Genomic DNA, 19,893 nt, shown 5'->3' with positions numbered 1-19,893 from the left:
ATTTTATCAGCCAATAAGTTGAAACTTCCTCGTCTATAAAATAGAAGAATATTCACAACAGTATACAGTGAAGTCTAAGCTCGTAGTCCATCATTTCGTAAGCAATGTTATCATTTGCAGTACCAGCCATGTGGGAAATGATATGATTTTCATCATTCATTCGAGAATTCAAGTTCCCGCCAGATGTAATCACTTGGTGATATGCAGGCCCTGAGTATGATCTCCATGAGATCAAGCGAATAGCTCTTGTTGCTAGCTCTTGCCAGGTTGCCAGTTCCGACAATGGATGTTGAGCATCCTAGCTCGGTGTGCTTTTGGAATAGCCATGGTGCTTAGCTACCGGCGCATTGTGATCTGGGTCTGCATAATCACAAGTGAGCCCATTCCAACTGGGGCCGGGAATCGGTGCTTGATAGAGGAGACACGTCGTAATAGTATTAATCGATCATCTAACGATCACACATAGTCGATATTCTTCCACTTGAATTTTTTATTGGCACGGTCAACAGGCCGGTTCTCAAATTGACTGCCATGCAATTCAAAAACCAGGTCTTTGCCGGTATTTTGTGAAACATCAGCAGCATCGTCTTCGTTCGGCAGCGGCGAAGGGATAGGTATCGTAAACCGGAAAACGGTGTGTTCCTTGGGGATAGCTAGAGCAAGAAAGTCAGATGCTATGTTCAGAATGGCAAAAAAATCAAATAAATAACTTACTCTTGACGACGTCTTTTTCTGTGACAATCACAAAGGTAAACTTATTATCCCTAACGACAATACCCTTGATGCCCACTCTCCCCGCACATCGACTGCGCACAACCTCAACTTCTGCACCATGATAGTCGGCACTGACGAGTTTACTCCCGTGGCCCTGGGCTGTTATCTGCGGAATGGTATTTGCCTTGCGATCTTTGATATCCAACACGTCCTGCATGTATTGCACCCATAGTTCATGCAAGCCCTTGAAAATTTCATATTTGCATTCTTCCGTGGGGATATTGTGGATTCCAGAAACACGTTTCTCGCGCGCGGAGAGGGGCTGCGGTTTTTGCTTCCTCAAGAAATACTCTTTCTTGCGGAGACGCTGTAGTCGTCGTCGCGACCGATTGTCGGCCGGGGTTGGGGATGTTGGTCGGAGATAGAGAGGTTTCTGCTTGATGCGCTCGGTGAACAATTGCTGGGCTGTATCGGGGGAGTGCGCGCGAGAGAGCAGCTCGTGAGCTACATGTGTTTGTGCTGCAGCCATGTTGACTCTACCCTTTCGATCGACGGAATGGCATCAGCTTGGAAGCGCATGATGGTGGTTACAAGCTCATGATGAAGATCGAAGATATTTCGACGCAGCTGACTCAGCTCAAGCTCGGCGGTTGCCGAGAGCCCCACTACGGGGACGGCACCGATTGGCTCTGGTGCCTGCAATATCAGGCGCCATTTACAACAATCGATCGCGAGTAATTTTATGATGTAATGGAAATAGTCTTTAATGCCGATATTCAGCTAACTAAAACTTTATAATATATAATTTCTTAGGGTTTATGGAGCCGCTTCCGCAGCCAGATGTACTAAACAATCGAAACAAAACGATCCAAGGAAGTATTGGCAAAACTGAACTCACGGGCTGCATATCAATACAGCCATCATAGATGGTCTCTCCATCCCACGTTCTATCACTAACGTTTTTCTACCGCCATCCAGATTGCCAAGGCAAACCCACGCGGGGGTGGTTCTGCTAGAGATCGGCCCCTGGAAGACTGTTTCTCAGTTCTTCAGTAAGGCAATCCAAGATTCCCAGAGGAGCGAAAGGCTGCCAAAGGCAAGGGATACCTGGGGCGCTCTGGCCTCACTCGCTCATATAGAGCTGCCGAAAGAGACAGGAGAATCGTATGTGTTGGCTGTGAGTTATTGTCTGCTGGGCAAATTCAAGGACGGTAGTGATATGGAGCTTTTGTTGGATTCCAACGAAACCGTTGTTGATGCCATAGCTCAAGGGCGGGAGTTGTAGAATAAGACCGTGGTATTAGTTACATTGTCGGATAATGCACGTTTTGTCTGAATCGTAAAACTGTCACCACGTCGTAGCAGGGAAAGGATATTTATCATGTTCAGAAACCGAAAAACTCCGACTCTTGTATCCGTATGAACCGTATGAAATATATGAAAAACCACTCGTAATCGTCAAGACAAATTCAAAAAACTCCAGCGCGAGACATCACGTCACGGAACTGCTCCAGTGTCACGCCCTTGTGCAAACCATCGCCGCCGTTTGCTTCTCGGACCATGTCTTTCAGCAACTCGTCCCCGACACTGTCCTCCTTCAAGTCTCGCGCAATAAGGCGCAGATGCTGCAGCGTAATCGGCCCGTCTGAGCCCTTGGTGAACAGGCGATAAGCTGCGTCGACTTCGGCAGCCAGGGAATCGTCGCTGCGCATGTGCAGTTTTGCGGCGGCTACTGCGACAAACGCTTCATACGTGACGAAGCCGGCAGAGGTGGGATCGACCGCGGAGACGATCGAGGAGAGTTCCGATGCTGAATCGGGGGGAAGTCCAAGGGCTCTGCCAGGATTGTTAGCACCAAAATAGCTTGGGTTATGTTACTACTTCGCAACGGATGTTCGGACAAAGACATACACCAGAGCCCGGCGAACGTCCTCGGTCTGCATGACGCCGTCTTTCTCGTCCTTGAATTCCACATTTTTGCTTGCAAACAGCTGGAAAGCCTCCTTAATTTCGTTCTCCTCGTCTGCGCTGATGTCGTTCTCTTTGGCAAGCTTGGACTGGCGGCGCTTTTTCTCTTTCGCAGCTCCGCCGCCGCGGCGGGTTGACTGAAGAAGATGCAGTTAGCTGTGAGAACTTTAATTTAGTAGAGAAGAAATACGGGAATTCTCACCATGGCAGTAACTGATGCAGATATGCAAATACAAGAAGCGATAATATGCGATGGAGCATGAAGGAAGAGGAAGGAACCACCGCGATCCCCGCAGTAGATAAAAATAGCTAGGGCGGCCCGGCTCCACTCTTTGATTGCTAAGACGTACGCAGGGCTGCCTGCATCTCCCTTCTTCAACACTGACTAGACTATCATTATTGTTGCTGCTCTGTTTGCTGTTTGCTTTGCATTTATATAGTAGCATTATTGTCCGCTCAAGATGGACGTAGAGCTCTATGTATACGACCTGTCCAAGGTGTGTTTCTTCCTTCGCTAAAGGCCAGTAATTCACATGCTAACGCCAAACAGGGTCTTGCGCGCATGGTACGCTACAACACGATGTCACTCTATTCATATCATTGCTGATGCCAGACATACGTAAAGTATTCAGTTCCTCTGACAGGAATCCAAATCGATGCCATCTACCACACCGCGCTCGTCTTTGGCGGCGTCGAGTACTTCTTCGGCCAGGGCATTCACCGGACTGTCCCAGGCTCGACGCACCATGGACAGCCCATGGAGAAGCTACATATGGGACGAACAGAGCTCCCCCAAGAAGTAATCCAGGAATATCTTGGGTCGCTCGCTGAAATTTACACGCCAGAGGTACGTCCGTGATGTATAGCAGTGGAATCCGCTTACCTGACCACCTAGCAAGTCGTATGACCTGTTCATGCATAACTGCAACAATTTTACTCAAGATTTAGCCATGTTCCTCCTTGGGAAGGGCATCCCGGAACATATCCAGTCGTTACCAAAGACCTTTCTCAGCACCCCTCTGGGGCAGATGTTACGGCCACAGATTGACTCGGCAATGCGTGGCATCACCCAGGCAGACCCAACGCAGCAAGCAGTCCCAGCTCCTCCTCAGCCGGTAGTCCAGCCAGTGCCTCAGGTCCAGGAAAGGCTGGCAGCTCCAGAAGTGAGAGGGTACGTGAGGAATGTCAGCAACTTGAAAGAGTTGGAACAGCAACTATCACTCGCAGCGGACAGCTGTGCGTGCATCTTTTTCACCTCCTCGACCTGTGCGCCCTGCAAGATTGTCTACCCTACATACGACGAGCTTGCAGAAGAAGCCGGTGACAAAGCCATCTTAATCAAGGCTGATTTGAATGTCGCTTTTGATGTAAGCTCAAGGTACGGAGTTCGCGCGACGCCGACATTTATGACCTTTTTGAGAGGCAAGAAAGAAGATGAATGGAGCGGTGCCAATCCAGCGCAGCTCAGGGGTAATGTGCGGTTGCTGATACAAACCGCCCATCCTGCCCATCCGCATACCTTTCTTCGCCTACCGAGTCTTCAGCGGCAGATCACAAATTATGTCACCTATACAAAGCTTCCTCCCCTGGATAAACTGCTCCAAAAGATCGGGTCATACAAGGACGATCCCACGATCAAGACCCTTGTGGATTTTATAAAGACGAGATCTGCAACCGAGCCTGCCAACACCGCTGTTCCAAACCTTTCCTTTTTGAGCGCCTTTTTGCAATCTACATTTCCGTCGATACCAAAGGACAGCCAGTTTGCCGTTGTTGATCTGATCCGAGTTGCATTCTTAGACTCCCGAGTGAGCGGTTTCTTTGCAGAGGATCCAAACCACAAAACCCTCCTGACTCTTTTTTCCCCTGCTGAGGATCTCGCCTCGTGTCCGTACAATTTGAGGATTGTTATGCTTCAACTAGCGTGCAACCTTTTCACGACGCCTCTGTATCCGGAGCAGATTGCGTCAGATCAGACTTTGCGCGAGACCTGCATCCGACTGCTCACAGGGTCTCTGCTAGACAGCCACACGAATCTACGGGTTGTTGCGGCGTCTTTTGCTTATAACCTAGCAGGTTATAACCACAACTCGCGCTTTGCCGGTAAGCCCGACGAATTCTCAGAGGGCGATCAGGTCGAGCTTGTGGCTTCCTTGGTAGAGGCCATCGGCACAGAAGAAGAGAGCGTCGAAGCATTGCACGGGTATCTTTTTGCGCTGGGACTGTTCCTGTACGAGGCGCCGGTCGACGGGGAGCTCAGCGATCTGTGCCGGGCCATGGGGATCGCAGAGTCGGTGCAGGCCAAGAAGCAGGTGGAGAAGCTGAAGGGCGAGCCGCTGCTGAAGGAGGTCGGCCAGGAGCTGCTGGCAAAGGGACTGAAGTAATGAGAGGAAGCTGTATAGAAGTAGTATAGAAGCCTTAATGAAGTATTAATGAATCACGATGGTCGTCGTAGCAACCGGGAGCGGATGTGCTGGCCGCCTAACCCGATGCGGCAAAACCACAACGATCGCTGGGCTGCGACTTCTCGCCTCGAGCTCCTAGACGCTTTGCTTCAGTAGTAATTGCCTCGTGTGTCTGTTTCTTTCCTATTTACTCAAATAGCAACCTGGCAGAGCTCTCTTCCTGCCTCCCAAGCCTGTGTTGTTGCCGCAGCCGAGTCGACTTGACCACGTGCGGGGAGTGAGTAAACATTCCTCCTGCAGCCACGCATTCTGTACTGACTGGCGACTGCGCTTCTTGCGATAACCACAGGACTTATCGACCCTCTCTTCTCTTTGACGCAATATTATCTGGTTAAAGCCACCCCGAGCTTGATGAAAAAAAAGGTACCGTAACAACAGGAAGCAACCTGGGCAACATTTTCCTTTCAGCATACACCATACACCCCGCCAAAAATCATTGTTTATGTTCTACAACCATATTTCTCGCCAACGCGATCTAATCGCTCAATGTGTACAGTTATTGAGGGGCACCAGCAGCAGTAGCAGCAGCAACAGGGAAATGGCTCTCGACGCGCGCCTCTACAACCACCTGAGCCCCGTCTCGCATTCTTCGACCGCCTCGGTGTCCAGTATGTCTGCTCTGAGCTCGAGCACGGCTGCGACAAGCACATCAATTGCATCTACGACGCTCATGCAGTCCACGGCGTCCAGTCCCTCGTTACGATCTCGGGAAAGCGTCATTGTGCCTGCCAGCGGACCGGTGGCTCTCCAAAGCCCTGCACCCGGTGGTGGTAATGTAAAGGTTGTCGTCAGAGTCCGCGCGTTTCTGCCCAGAGGTGAGAAAAAGTCCGTCCTATAACTTCTAGCACCTAGCTAACAAGAATTGAAACCATAAAGAAATTCAGAAGGGTCCAGAATGTCTGATATCAATGAACCCGCTGACCCAGGAAACGATACTGGCCGCCCCAGGGATGAATACGGCGACGCCTCGCTCCCAGGTCCGCGGTAAGGTCTACGAGGAAAAATCATTTACTTTCGATCGCTCGTTCTGGTCGCACGACGAATCCGACGAACAATATGCTGGCCAGGAAGATGTATACAACTGCTTGGGCGAAGAGTTCTTGGACCATAATTTCGAAGGATACCACACGTGTATTTTTGCTTATGGCCAGACTGGATCTGGAAAAAGTTATACAATGATGGGCACTCCCGAGCGGCCTGGGCTGATTCCAAGAACGTGTGAAGATCTCTTTGAACGAATCGAAGAAGCCCAGTCTGTCGACACAACTTACAATGTCCGAGTCTCTTATTTTGAAGTTTACAACGAGCATGTTCGCGACCTGCTCGTACCACGCACCGACCCTCCGCATTACTTGAAGATTCGCGAATCGCCGACAGATGGGCCATATGTCAAAGATCTAACTGACGTTCCCGTGAGGAGCTACGCGGACATCATGAACTGGATGAGAAAAGGCGATCTCTCCAGGACTGTGGCAAGCACCAAGATGAACGACACCTCATCTCGATCTCATGCCGTATTCACGATAGTCCTCAAGCAGATCCACCACGACCTTGCGACCGATGAGACAACCGAACGAACAGCGCGCATCCGTCTGGTGGATTTGGCTGGCTCAGAAAGAGCGAAAGCGACCGAAGCAACAGGCCAGCGATTACGAGAGGGCTCAAACATCAATAAATCACTCACAACTCTGGGGAGAGTCATTGCAGCTCTCGCGGAGCCTAAACAGCAACGACCCGGTGGACGTAGGCCCAAAGAAGTGGTTCCGTACCGTGATTCGATATTGACATGGCTATTGAAAGACAGTCTGGGAGGCAATTCCAAAACGGCCATGATCGCCTGTATTGCGCCATCTGATTACGACGAGACGCTGTCGACCCTTCGATATGCAGATCAGGCCAAGCGGATTCGCACCCGGGCCGTTGTCAACCAGGATCACGTTTCTGCAGCCGAACGCGACGCCCAAATTGCCGAAATGGCGGAGCAAATCCGCATTTTGCAATTGGCCGTCAGCTCGAATTCGGCCAGCAAACGCGAGAGTGAGGTGCAAAATGAGAAATTGGACGAGTATCAGCAGCAAGTGGAGAAGATGCAACGTCTGATGGAGGAGAACAAGATGGTCAGCGAGTGCAAGATCAAGCAGCTTCAGACCGAGAACGAGGCACTTCGGAATCATTTGAAGCTAGCCCTAGACAGTTTGAAAAACCCGATCCCTGACATTCCTCTCCGGAAACGGCAATCCAGCCTAGGGTCATTACGGACTGAGGAAGTTGAAGAGGTTGAAGTAGAAGAGAGAGACCTCAAAACACCATCCTTGCCGGAAGAAGAAGAAGAAGAAGCCAGCGGCATCTGGGAGGACGAGCAAGAAAGCTCCGACGAGCAGGACGAGCAGGCGTGGGAAATGCAAGCTGATATGGAGAATCTATTGGAAGAACTCAGTATGTTCAGACGAAAGCTCACCGCCGACCACGAGCGGTTCGGAATCAAACAACAACAGCAAGCAAAAGAAGAGGTGGAGCGACGTCCTTTTGGAAGGCTTTCGCTCAATAGCACTGCGCAGCGTGCTTGAGAAGAGATTATTGATGTTGCTTCTTGCATACGATACACATTTTGCGACGGGGTCTGGGTTTGCTTTTTTTTCTTATTTTTTGTCTATGAGTTCTTTCTTCTTTCTTCTTTCTTTATCCTTTCAAGTAAATACATACCCTGCTTTGAGAAAGTGCATACTTATGATTATAACTACTATAAAATACTCTATCGATTAGCCTATGAGTTTTCAACTTTTCTCCCATTTCATTTTGTTATTCTGAAATCGATTCCAGGGGCTTGTAATGGGTGCCAGTGGACACTAGACAAGTCTCCTTTGCATCCCAACCTAGTACGTAGATATGCACTGCCAACAAATTACACATGCACATGTACATACTGGGCTAGGGTTAACATCTGAGGTCCATTTATACTACGTACACATATTATTACACCATATTACATAACATGCCGTGCTGAAAACGCAAGGTCCAAGGTCCCGGGTTTTCTCCGTAAACGGTGAATCATATTAGGGCTCCGTTTTTAGACGCCGTGACGTATGAGGGAAAGCCGGAAATTTTCGTATGAAGATCCAAACTGCAAACAGTTCGACACGCACTACTCCGTACGGCGTAATATTAAAATAAGAACTCAAATCTCGTCACTGACGCAGATCCCCACAAGGTTTAGTAGGCTTAGCCATCAATTGATGGCCTAGAGTGGATGATCGACAATGTTGCCGCGTAACCCTAGTTAGTATACCCAACCATGAATAGCCAGGCGGGTCAAAACAGCAAACCGTACCTTAATTAGGGGTATAACTTAATAGGATTATGTTATGTAGAGATAGTTACTGGGTGTGCGGAATTTCGGCTTTTTTTGGTACCTCTGTGTAGGTTGAAGTTTTTGGGAGTATTCGAAATATTCGAAAGATATTGCTAATTGGAAATTAGAGAGGCCATCAAGTGTAAACGTACGAGGTTAAAAACATGCTATAGCAAAAATCAAGTCAAAAAAATGCAAATATTCGAATATCAACTGGTGCCTAGAATATGCTTTTACGGCAATATCAATGTAGCTAGTAGCTAGCCCAATCGATATAGATCCAGATATCCCATCTACCAGTTGTCGATCAAACCACAACTGGCCATAGATGTGCACAGCTGACGAGGAAGTTGACGACAAACGTTGACGACGCTCTGCATGGGTCTTTTAATTCGCAATACTCTCTGCAGATGAGGTAAATAACGTCAATTGATTCAAATGTTGCTCTTGGATCTTTGGGTATAAAATGCAGTCAAAGTCGCAGTTGGAATAAGTTTTTTTTTCTCTATCCATCATCAGCATTAATCTCAAATATCAATCTTCTCTATTCAATTACAACTCAATAAACATCAATTCAATATGAAGGTGTCAACTGTCTTGTCTGCCTTTTTGGCGGCCAGTGTGGCTTCAGCTGCAGCTCTTCCTGTAGCTGACAGCGGTATGCATCTTCTTCAAACCCATTTTACATGTTCTCACTGATTTTGTATAGGCAAACAAATCACCCATGGACACCCGCCTCCTCCTCACCCAACTGAGACTGACAAGCCTCATGGTCAGCACTCGAAGCGCGATGATGGTGACCACCCACCGCCGCCTCCTCCAACTGGAAAGCCTCATCCTCCTCACAACAACGACAAGCGTGACGAGGATGGTCACCCTCCTCCTCCTCCTCACCCAACTGAGACCGAAAAGCGTCCTCACCCACACTCGAAGCGTGACGATGGCGATCACCCCCCTCCTCCTCCCCCGACTGGAAAGCCTCAACCTCCTCACTCCAAGCGTGATGAGGGCGAGCACCCTCCCCCCCCTCCCCCGACTGGAAAGCCTCAACCTCCTCACTCCAAGCGTGATGAGGGCGAGCACCCTCCCCCCCCTCCCCCGACTGGAAAGCCTCAACCTCCTCACTCCAAGCGTGATGAGGGCGAGCACCCTCCCCCTCCTCCTCCAACTGGAAAGCCTCACCCTCCCAACTAGATATCCAAGCTAGATATCTAATCTAGACATCCAAGTATGGATGTCATGGCGGTCCGGCTATACTAGGTCGTTACGTACTAGTATGTACTACTATCAGGGGGATCCATGGGACATCTGGAGCTACTACATGTGTACCTTGGATGATGGTGTATGAGAATTTTGTTCGGAGGAAACTTTTCCAAGTCAGCCAAATTTTGTCATGGCTATTATAATTTGCTTCACATGTTTAATCCAACTTTTGTCATTCTTTGTTGTTGACGATGATATGCTAATCAGTTGGTATTTGTTACTGTATCTGAAAACTATATATACTTCAAAGTGACACCTGGATTGACACCCATTTTTGCTTTCAATTGAATCCAATGTTGAAATTTCCTGATAATTCATTAGTACCTTTGTCCACACAAATTTAACCTTATATAGGAACCTACCAGAATAAGGTTCTGTATCCAACATTAATGTTCAATGTTGAACCTATTTTTAGAGATGACTAAGCTATTGCCTGAGGCATTATTGCATGCATACAAATCGTCACCATGAAACTAAGCTATACTATATTTAAAAACTTGTAGAAAAGGCCAAGTAAAATAGGGGCATGCTAAAAAGAAAGAAAGAAAAACCTACGTTTTAACAAATAATGATTGAATACAGCGTACAGAATTGCTTCTCCTGGTTAGCCTGCCTATGAGTCACCGGGCTCACCCCTCGCCGAAATCGACGCCGAACGAAACGGCCAAAAAAGCTTGCCTCTTGCACAACCACCACCCCGCACAACATTAACACCAACAACCACAAAAATCATCAATGAATCCCTCGACCACGGCGCCGTCCCTGATCGTAACTTCTCGTCACAATGGCTAGCTCTGCCCAACCACCCTCGATCTCGCCAGCGGCTGCGAACGAGCCGAACCCCCCCACAAACCAGGAGGACAAGACGAACAATGCAGCAAGTGCAAACCCAAAGCCAAAGCAGCAACAGCAAAAACCAAAAACTGAAGCGCCCGCCGATGGATCCTCAGAGAAACTATCGCCCGCCGAACTGAAGAAAAAGGCCAAGGCCGAAAAGGCCGCCAGACGAATCAAAGAAAAGGCAGAGAGGGAGGCTACCGGAGGAGGAGGAGGAAGCAGTGCAGGCGCACAACAGCAACCTGCACAAGGAGGACCATCAACTGCCCAAACTCCGAGAAAAGGAGGACAGGCCGGAGGAAAAGACGGGTTTGGTCCACCACAAAAGGGCCAACGGTACACGGGCGGGCCTCGACCGTCTGCGCCCGCGCCTGCAGAAGTGAAGACGAAGGAGGACAAGAATGTGGCGGTATTTGGACATCTGTATGGTGTTCCACGGAGGTCTACTATCGCCGGCGCAGCAAAAGAGGTTCACCCCGCAGTGCTTGCGCTGGGTTTGCAGATACGGGACTATGTCATTTGCGGCAGCAGTGCGCGATGTGTCGCTACTTTGATCGCGTTCAAGAGAGTGAGTCGCTCTGAAAGTAGAAAGGGAAAAAAAATACTGATTGTAATATAGGTCATTGAATCATACACTACGCCCATCGGAACCTCGCTGGCCCGCCACCTGACAACTCATCTGTCCCACCAGATCACGTACCTGTCTACGTGTCGCCCGCTCTCCATCAGCCAGGGAAATGCCATCCGCGCGCTCAAACTGTCGATCTCATCGATCGATCCATCCGTCCCCGAGGCGACTGCTAAATCTGATCTGTGCGAGTTTATCGACAACTTTATCCGCGAGAAAATCACAGTCGCCGACCAAGTCATTGCTAACAGCGCAGCGCAAAAAGTTCAAGACGGCGATGTCATTGTCACCTTTGCAGGGAGCTCTATTGTGAAGCAGACGCTTCTCACTGCACACAAACAGGGCAAGAAATTCCGCGTTTCGATTATTGATTCTCGCCCCTTGTTCGAAGGCAAGAATCTTGCGCGCGCTTTGTCGAATGCCGGCCTGGAAGTCCAATACTCCTTGATTCACGGCATTAGCCATGCGGTCAAAGACGCGACAAAAGTTTTCCTTGGAGCGCATGCCATGACCGGCAATGGCCGGTTGTACTCTCGTGTCGGCACTGCACTGGTTGCCATGTCGGCCAAGGAACGATCCGGCGGCGTCGAAATCCCAGTCATTGTGTGCTGCGAGACCGTCAAATTCACAGACCGTGTCGCTCTGGACAGCATTGTCGTCAACGAGGTTGCAGACGCCGACGAGCTTGTCACCAAGCAGCCGCTGCAACAAGTGACAGGCCTCCCAAACCCTGGCGGTGCCCCCGAGCCAAAATCCGGTAAAAAAGGGGGCAGCAGCAGCAACATCGTCGATGGCCTTGCTAGCCTGAGTCTATCCCAAAGCGCGCCTTCACCACTGGAGGATTGGAGGGACACGCCTAATCTGCAGCTGCTGAACATTATGCATGATGTGACTCCTGCTGAATACGTCGACATGGTCGTCACTGAAATGGGAAGTTTGCCGCCTAGTGCTGTCCCCATTGTCCATCGCATGAGCACCAATTCTTGAGTTTTTGGACAGATTCCACTAGGAAAATCAAGCACGAAATGAGGTTGCTACAGAGCACCCCGTCTGCAGTCCACATCCTGGCCAATGAATGAAGAGCGTGTCTCACCTGCCGGGAAGATGTGTTTCGATACTCTTCTTTTTTCAGAAAAAAAAAGAAGATAGAATTTACTCTGGCGACAGAGTTGTACTACCAACGGAGGGTAGGCATAGACACTCATGTGTCATAGAGTGCTTTTCGGGTTTCGGGGTTGGAGACAAGCGAGGGTTTAGATGTGTTGATCAACTGGGACAAAACGCAGGCGGCGTCATATTTTGTTTGTTAGTAGTCTTCAGCTGCTAGAATAATGCCAATTCTGTTCTCATTCAAATTGTATAAAAATTTATATACTATGTATATATCTGCGGTCTGGCCAATCAGGACGCGTATTCCCCGCGGCGAAAAGGCGGTGGCAGAATATCTTGTTTATCGTCTATCAACACCATGACAATACTTTCTCTCTTTCATCGATTAATACCAGCCGTTGTCGAACCAGCAGGACTATATATCCACTATATAGCTCATCTGTACACTGAAACTTCCTACCCAGCAGCCAAAATGGTACCGCTCCCCAGACCCAACATCCGCTCCTACATATATATATATATATATGCAGCTAACACGTACAATGTGTACCCAGTCCAAAGACTCCTCCGCAACGTATATCCACATGCACCACCCACGCCTCGCCGATCTCTTCGAAGACTTTACACGCCCGCACACATCCATCTACTCAAACCTCGCCGCCTCACAACACCACCAACACGCCACCAGCACCACCACGGGGCCCGGCGGCGTAACCGTGACGTACGGCGCCGCGGGCAACTCGGCCATCAGCGTGCCCTCGTTCTTACCCATTGAGGACATTTATGTTCCGCCGCAGTACCAGCCAATCAATCCCGAGGATGAGGATGATGTGGTGCCAGACCAGCATGCTGCGTTTGGCATTGCGCGGGCCATGGACTCGGTGGGCCGGCGCGCGGAACCCGTGTGGAGGGATTTGGGGTTGTCGGAGCTTGTGAGGGGCGCGAGGTATACGAGTGGAAATCAAACCAGCAGGAGGCAGGGGATGCAGGTTATTGGCGCTGGTGGCGGCGGTGTTTCTACTACTGCTGGAGGTGCTGCGTCAGGGCAGTTGGGAGATCAGGCGCCGAGTGCTGCAGCGCGGTTGCGATTAAGGGAGACGGGGGCTTTGATGGGAGGCCGGAGGGTGACGAGCATGCGGTGATGGCTCATTATTCTCTTTTCGTGGTTTTCATTTTCGTGTTCATGCATGGTATTTCAGCGCGGCGTTTGGGTGGTTATACATAGCAGAGAGGTTATAGACCGTGGTCCACTCGTACATTATAACTTGGTATCTAAAACGATTCATTCAACCTTACAGGTTACTCCCGTTATATATCCCCATCATCATTACACAAACGCCACTTATGATAACAAACAAGTATAAAAGTCTATATACGGAGCACGTCAACTCGCGCTCGTTCATAGATTTTGTGGCCGAGCTCCTTTTCTTCTCGTTCACCATCTGCTATGACACGTGGGTACAGGGCCATGTTGGCGTATGTTCCAGCTGCGCGGTGCTTTGAGAGTGTGCCGGGATTGATGACGAGGACGCTTTCAATGACCTTATAAACTGGTTAGCCAGATGGGATACTATGAAGCAAAGAAAAGAAAGACATACCTTGACAAAAGGAGGTAGCATACTAGGAGTAACCAGAATATCAGGCCGCACTACTCCCCATTCTCCCAGCTTCAAATAGCTCACGTCAATCATGGCGCCCAGTGGCAAGCTGCTATCTGCACCGCCGGCCTTGGGCAGGGTATCCCGAGCAGGCGGCGGGAAGACTGGAGAGAAATGCCGTTGCTCAATCATATACCTGGGCAGTCGAGTCAAGAGGTTGGTTTCTGTTGGACGTCCGCTCAGGACTTCTTCTTTTCGCAAATCGTACAAAACGTCGTGGGCACATGTGCCAACGACGCATTCGTTCAAGGAAACTGTTACGGGGTTCGAAACAATACGGGCTTGCTTTGGTAGGCCGAGCTCCCTTCTTGGTAGTTGTTCCTGCGGCCACGATACGTGTTTGCTGACCGCGTCTCGCACTGACGGCATGAGGATGATTGTGATGCTGGGGACGGCTGCGCATAGCTGTTGTAGAGGCTGGGAAATACAATGGCGGAATAGCGTTGTCAGAGTCGCTGTTTCCGGGTCTACCCCAGGAATATCAGGCAAATCAAAATCTCCAGAGGCGATGAGAGGATGTTCAACATCGAGAAATGGCCCCGACAAAACCAATGCATCTGCGTATTCGTCGGCAGCTTTCTTGCATAGCTCATGTAGTGGCTCAAATTCTAAATTGTCGTCGGTCGTATATGGACCAGCTGCAAAGAAAGTATTCAACGGCTGGTTGGCATCACTGCCGCCGATCCTCTCGTTGATAGTGTCGACAACAGCAGGCGCCGAAGCTGCAGGGGGCAGCAATGGCAGCGACAAGACTTCTTTGACTGAAAAGTACTCTCCAGAAGCGTTGATTCCTCTGACAGCGACGATCTCGCCGGGGAAAAACTGCACAGAAGGTAGAGCGTCCACTTTTAGAGGCACCCTCCGACCAGCCCCGCTCCGCCGTGACGTCTCGAGTACAAGCGACGCAACGTTCAGTTTGCCTTCTAAGCTGTCCGAGGCAATTCGTCCGATGGCCACCACCTCACTGGTGCTCTGTATAGCTGCGCTGCCAAATGCCGCGTCTGGGTAATGTTTCTCAAAAATTTCCGTAAACTCGTCTATTCTGTCATCCAAAATCTCTGATGCTTCATTTAGCCGCATCGACATGGGTTTGTACGCGAATTTCTTCAGATCTGTGTTGGCTGTCGGCCGAATTCGTGGCTCTGGGAACGGGGCCATTGGTGTAGCAGGCATCTGCAAGTGGCTGTTCAATGTTTCCATCACTTGGCCGGGGTTCTGTCTGTTGGCAAACGAGACGACGGCTCTGCCAAGTAGGAATAAGCATTTGATAATTGTTTTGCCGATGTTTGTACCACTTACTGCGCTCCATCAACTCCACTACCATTTCGAAGAGGCGATGCAAAGTCACCAGACTTGCCATTCGCATCTGATCTTCCCCCTTTGGGCCGTGATGGTGTTTCAAAATCCAATTTTCGCTTTGCAGAGCCATTGACGTTTTTTCCATGAGAATGTGGTGTGCCCGGAGTCAGGTTGTCAAGCCTGTAGGCGCCCAATAAATCAGTAAATGAAAAACACGCATTGTTGCCCTGCCACCACTTCGATACACATACATCCCAAAAACATCGGTATTTCCAGCACGAGGAGTCGCCGACACCCCGCTTCTCTTCTCCGTGGCTCGCACTTGGTGGGCTTTGTCTCTGCTCTTGTGCTCCAGCGAGTCTTGGACGTCGCGCTTGAAGGCGCGCACCGTGTTGAGATCCAGGCTTGTATCGTCGGCGCCCATCTTCATGCTGTACGACTCCCACTTGTAGAAGAGCTCTTGCGGCGTGATGCCATGCAGGCGCAGCATAGACTGCAGCTCGGTCAGGACATCTCGTGGCAGGCCGTCGGGGGCTGACGAGGCAAAGAGCTCGTTGAGGTCCTCGGTGATTTCGTCCATGGCAGAGACGTGGTGGTTTATCCTTTGTACGGCAAGATCGAGGCACGTTGCAGTCTGATGAAGGTGAGTATTATTGAGGGGAGTTCGATTTAATTGATTTCGGGGAACTCGCGGCGGACGCGTTTAGTGACCCGGCGACGCGTTTCCTCGTATCGCCACGCACGAACGGCCAATGGCGACGGCCGGGCTGCCCCACGGCGGGAGCGTCAGCCGTGAACTATTATGATCGAGGTGACAGCAGCGTCAGCTCTTTATTTTTACGATTCTTGTTAATTCTCTGTTTATTGCCTCTCGATATCCCTCCGGCTCAGCGGCAGTATCGATGGCGACCTCAGAATCAGCCATTGCGGCCGAGCCCGCTGTAAACAAGGAGTCTTTGTCGACCCATGACACGGCCACAAAAGAAGATCCCAACCAACACGGCGACGATGCCCCTGAAGATTTGGCCCTGCCACACTCTGCTGCCGACGGCCTGATCAAGAAGCCATTCGGAACCCCAATTGAAGGATCCACGCCGCCAGCCCTCGCCGAATTGACGCCCGATCAATCCAAGAAATATAATGACGTGCTCACAGCCGTCTCTGGATGGACGTCGGCGCCCGCAAGCTCGGCCAAAGGCGCTGCGGAAACGCCGCTCACTGACGAGGAGCGCCTGTTTCTGACCCGAGAGTGCTTGATCCGATATCTGCGGGCGACCAAGTGGAATGTCGCGGACGCAGTCAAGCGTCTCCGGGCTACTTTGGTGTGGCGCCGGGAGTATATCGGGGACAAGTTGACTCCAGACTATATCTCGATCGAGAACGAGACGGGCAAGCAGCTTCTTATGGGATACGACCTAGAGGGCCGCCCTTGTCTATATCTACTGCCATCCCGACAGAATACCGAGAAGAGTCCGCGGCAATTGGAGCATCTGGTGTTTATGCTGGAACGAGTCATCGATCTGATGCCTGCTGGTCAGGAGAGTCTGGCTCTGGTAGTTAACTTCAACGAGACAAAGTCTGGCCAGAACGCTTCAGTGAGCCAGGCCAAACAGACGCTTGATATTCTGCAGAATCATTATCCGGAGCGATTAGGCCGCGCTCTGGTGATCAACAGTATGCTTCTCTTCTTTTCTTTTTTCGGTCCCAGCGACCAGGCTAACTAGCGGGGCAGTTCCCTGGATTATTTGGGGTTTCCTCAAGATCATCACCCCCTTCATTGACCCCGTCACAGTTCAAAAATTAAAGTTTAACGAGGACCTGCGCAAACACGTTCCGCCCGCACAGCTGCTGAAGTCGGTCGGCGGCGACGTTGAGTTTGAATATGACCATGCCTCCTACTGGCCTGCGCTGACCAAACTGACCCAACGGCATCAGAAGGCGTACCGCGACCGATGGGCCAAGGGTGGCAAGAAGATCGGCGAGTCCGAGCTCTATCTCCGAGGAGGGACTGACAAGAGCCAGTTTGTAGCTGAGACTGAGTTGGAGCAGAAAGTAGAGAAGCTGGACGTCCAGGACTCTGAATCGGCGCCGGCTCCGGAAACAGCTCAATGATTAATTGGTTTTAAAATATAGAGCGATATATCAACATTTGGAGCATGTCTAGAGATACATGTCAATTGACGTAAAAATACTAGATCATACTTGTCAGAATCAATTCAATAGGTACGTCAGTATTGAAAATGAACGTTGGAACTATGAAATCAATAGATACACCAACGATGGCACCTGGAAGTAGTCTCCAGATCCCTAGTGCAGGAGGCGGGGTAGTAATTAAGTAATTAACCGACAATTATTCGATTGGCCTGCCTATCACCAAGGGATAGACTTAGCATCCGTCTACTATATAACCACTGCATGTAACGTGAGGCGCTCTCTAATCTATTTTAATTTGGGAAAAGTACACGGACGTGCCCCTCCCCCTCTGGCAACGAGCGAATTGCTTATATTGCCGTTGTACCTACTACTTCGATTGTCAACCTGCACAGCTACTAAATGCTTTTCACTTACAGCATACGTAAAAGCCACGACCCTGGACTACCTGCCTACATGTTTTGCCCGTCGGATAGATACATTGGGTGCGCATTCGGTAGAGAACGACCATACTCCACACTGCCGAGGGCGTCGCGTTTGTCGAGGCAATTGGGGAAAACCGTGTCCGGTAAAAGCCGACTTGCGCGATTTTTGCCATCGAAGCTGTCTATTGATTGTTGAAAGTTGTTGGATTGACTGGATTGATTGGCGCCTGAGGCCTCAGGCTTCTCCAGGCTGTAAGGGCCCCGCGCTCACATGCGGCTAATCCCCGAAGCGGGCGTTGTTTCTCAGCCATGGCCGACGACGAGCATCCGACGTCTTCTTCTTCTGCATCTTCTTCTCCCTTTGCTTCTTTTCCTCCTCGCTCCCCCACAACGCACCGCGATAGCAGCAGTGTTATCACCCATAGCCTCGACCGTCAATCACCAGCTACCACTCTCGCCAGCAGCAACGCCAGCGCCAGCACCAGCAGCGGCGGAAGCACCCGCACCGGCGGAGGTCACGAGAGGGGCTTTGTGAGGCCATCTTCATACTTGCGCCGCCGCACTCTGTCGCACCCAATGGCTCCCACGCAGCCTGTCCGGCCAATTGATGTCGAGGAGCAGAATGGATTGGTAAGTGCGGGGTTTCTCCGTTGCATTTTGTGTGTCTATATATATATTCTTCTTGTCAGTTTTGGCGGGGTTTGTGGTTGTTTTCTTCTATCAATGCCCCAAACGTGCATTCGGTTATCCAGGTTACTCGTTAGGTGGTCCTTTTTTACTGACTCGTGGTCTGACAGCGTGCAATCCGCAATTTCCTCAAAGTCCGAACGAGCTACGATGTTCTTCCGCTGAGTTTCCGTTTAATCGTCTTCGACACAGCCTTGTCCGTCAAGGAAAGCTTGAACATTCTTATACAAAATGGTAAGGGTTGTCGTTCACATTTTATGCACTTATTATTGACTGTCGTCCCTAGGAATTGTCTCCGCTCCTCTCTGGGATTCGTCAACGTCGACCTTTGCTGGATTGCTCACCACCTCCGACTACATCAACGTCATCCAGTACTATTTTCAGAATCCTGCGGCCCTGGAAAAGATTGATCAGTTCCGGCTCAATAGTCTCCGAGGTACCAACACTCCGCTGGCCCCTTCCCATTCGCAAAACACCCATTCGACTGACCGTGACCTTCCTGAAGAGGTGGAAAAGGCCCTAGGCGTAGCTCCTCCGGAAACGATATCCATTGATCCTGAGCGCCCACTGTACGAAGCCTGTCGACGCATGCTCTCTTCCCGCGCCCGTAGGATTCCCCTGGTCTCCAATGATAGCCAAACGGACCGGGCCTTGGTTGTTAGTGTCCTGACACAGTATCGCATTTTGAAGTTTGTCGCCGTCAACGTGGGAGAAACACAGAACCTACGGAAGCCATTAAAGGAGATCCGTCTGGGGACGTACAACGATATTGTCACCGCATCCATGGATACTCCTGTGATCGAGGTCATTCACAAGCTGGTCGAGCGCAGTATATCGAGTGTGCCCATTTTGAATTCCGAAGGTAAGAACCATCTGTTATTTTATTTCAGCCAAAAATCTAACCCGTCTAGGGATCGTGTATAACGTGTTCGAGGCCGTTGATGTGATCACCTTGATCAAAGGTGGCGTGTATGATAACCTCAATCTCAGCGTGGGAGAAGCCTTGAAGAAACGTTCACCGGTATTTTTTTTTTCGAGCTCGTTGTGTGTTTTTGATTTCCTTTGCTAATGCCAAACAGGACTTCCCCGGAATCTACACATGCTCCGCCAATGACGGGTTAGACACCATCTTCGACACCATTCGCAAATCTCGAGTGCATCGATTGATCGTGGTGGACGACCACTTTCGACTGATTGGTGTGCTGACTTTGAGCGATATCCTGCAATATATCCTACTCGAAGGCGAGCATGACGAGTGGTGATGGATGGATGTACATACTTGGGATTCCCTTTGTCTTGCATGTGGGCTGGCGTTTTCGAGGACTGATTTAGAAGTGCA

General features: G+C 50.2%; 10 protein-coding genes across 10 annotated transcripts; 7 read left to right on the top strand and 3 right to left on the bottom strand.

Annotated features, from left to right (window-relative positions):
* Nucleotides 1-456: 456 nt before the first annotated feature.
* Nucleotides 457-1,243, bottom strand: TRUGW13939_05536 (uncharacterized protein; the record flags this gene model as incomplete). The annotated part of the gene is made up of 2 exons (XM_035488699.1): nt 457-653; nt 715-1,243. 2 exons carry the CDS (start codon nt 1,241-1,243, stop codon nt 457-459), a joined length of 726 nt encoding a protein of 241 aa, XP_035344592.1.
* Nucleotides 1,244-2,183: 940 nt separating this feature from the next.
* TRUGW13939_05535 (uncharacterized protein) lies at nt 2,184-2,887 on the bottom strand (the record flags this gene model as incomplete). The annotated part of the gene is made up of 3 exons (XM_035488698.1): nt 2,184-2,550; nt 2,626-2,819; nt 2,885-2,887. 3 exons carry the CDS (start codon nt 2,885-2,887, stop codon nt 2,184-2,186), a joined length of 564 nt encoding a protein of 187 aa, XP_035344591.1.
* Nucleotides 2,888-3,143: 256 nt separating this feature from the next.
* On the top strand, nt 3,144-5,066 carry TRUGW13939_05534 (uncharacterized protein; the record flags this gene model as incomplete). The annotated part of the gene is made up of 4 exons (XM_035488697.1): nt 3,144-3,179; nt 3,233-3,247; nt 3,296-3,529; nt 3,582-5,066. The coding sequence occupies 4 exons, from the start codon at nt 3,144-3,146 to the stop codon at nt 5,064-5,066; spliced, it is 1,770 nt and encodes a 589-aa protein (XP_035344590.1).
* Nucleotides 5,067-5,685: 619 nt separating this feature from the next.
* On the top strand, nt 5,686-7,714 carry TRUGW13939_05533 (uncharacterized protein; the record flags this gene model as incomplete). Its single annotated transcript, XM_035488696.1, has 2 exons — nt 5,686-5,962; nt 6,024-7,714. 2 exons carry the CDS (start codon nt 5,686-5,688, stop codon nt 7,712-7,714), a joined length of 1,968 nt encoding a protein of 655 aa, XP_035344589.1.
* A 1,361-nt stretch (nt 7,715-9,075) lies between these two features.
* TRUGW13939_05532 (uncharacterized protein) lies at nt 9,076-9,690 on the top strand (the record flags this gene model as incomplete). The annotated part of the gene is made up of 2 exons (XM_035488695.1): nt 9,076-9,154; nt 9,206-9,690. 2 exons carry the CDS (start codon nt 9,076-9,078, stop codon nt 9,688-9,690), a joined length of 564 nt encoding a protein of 187 aa, XP_035344588.1.
* An 853-nt stretch (nt 9,691-10,543) lies between these two features.
* On the top strand, nt 10,544-12,211 carry TRUGW13939_05531 (uncharacterized protein; the record flags this gene model as incomplete). Its single annotated transcript, XM_035488694.1, has 2 exons — nt 10,544-11,164; nt 11,216-12,211. The coding sequence occupies 2 exons, from the start codon at nt 10,544-10,546 to the stop codon at nt 12,209-12,211; spliced, it is 1,617 nt and encodes a 538-aa protein (XP_035344587.1).
* A 665-nt stretch (nt 12,212-12,876) lies between these two features.
* Nucleotides 12,877-13,476, top strand: TRUGW13939_05530 (uncharacterized protein; the record flags this gene model as incomplete). The annotated part of the gene is made up of 1 exon (XM_035488693.1): nt 12,877-13,476. The coding sequence occupies one exon, from the start codon at nt 12,877-12,879 to the stop codon at nt 13,474-13,476; it is 600 nt and encodes a 199-aa protein (XP_035344586.1).
* Nucleotides 13,477-13,702: 226 nt separating this feature from the next.
* On the bottom strand, nt 13,703-15,871 carry TRUGW13939_05529 (uncharacterized protein; the record flags this gene model as incomplete). Its single annotated transcript, XM_035488692.1, has 4 exons — nt 13,703-13,876; nt 13,933-15,235; nt 15,292-15,471; nt 15,543-15,871. 4 exons carry the CDS (start codon nt 15,869-15,871, stop codon nt 13,703-13,705), a joined length of 1,986 nt encoding a protein of 661 aa, XP_035344585.1.
* A 322-nt stretch (nt 15,872-16,193) lies between these two features.
* On the top strand, nt 16,194-17,403 carry TRUGW13939_05528 (uncharacterized protein; the record flags this gene model as incomplete). The annotated part of the gene is made up of 2 exons (XM_035488691.1): nt 16,194-16,965; nt 17,024-17,403. The coding sequence occupies 2 exons, from the start codon at nt 16,194-16,196 to the stop codon at nt 17,401-17,403; spliced, it is 1,152 nt and encodes a 383-aa protein (XP_035344584.1).
* Nucleotides 17,404-18,176: 773 nt separating this feature from the next.
* On the top strand, nt 18,177-19,816 carry TRUGW13939_05527 (uncharacterized protein; the record flags this gene model as incomplete). Its single annotated transcript, XM_035488690.1, has 5 exons — nt 18,177-18,497; nt 18,665-18,788; nt 18,841-19,416; nt 19,466-19,575; nt 19,634-19,816. The coding sequence occupies 5 exons, from the start codon at nt 18,177-18,179 to the stop codon at nt 19,814-19,816; spliced, it is 1,314 nt and encodes a 437-aa protein (XP_035344583.1).
* Nucleotides 19,817-19,893: the final 77 nt, after the last annotated feature.

This window comes from Talaromyces rugulosus, chromosome III, assembly GCF_013368755.1.
Source record: "Talaromyces rugulosus chromosome III, complete sequence".
NCBI lineage: Eukaryota > Fungi > Ascomycota > Eurotiomycetes > Eurotiales > Trichocomaceae > Talaromyces > Talaromyces rugulosus.
This window is presented reverse-complemented; position numbering and strand designations above follow the sequence as displayed.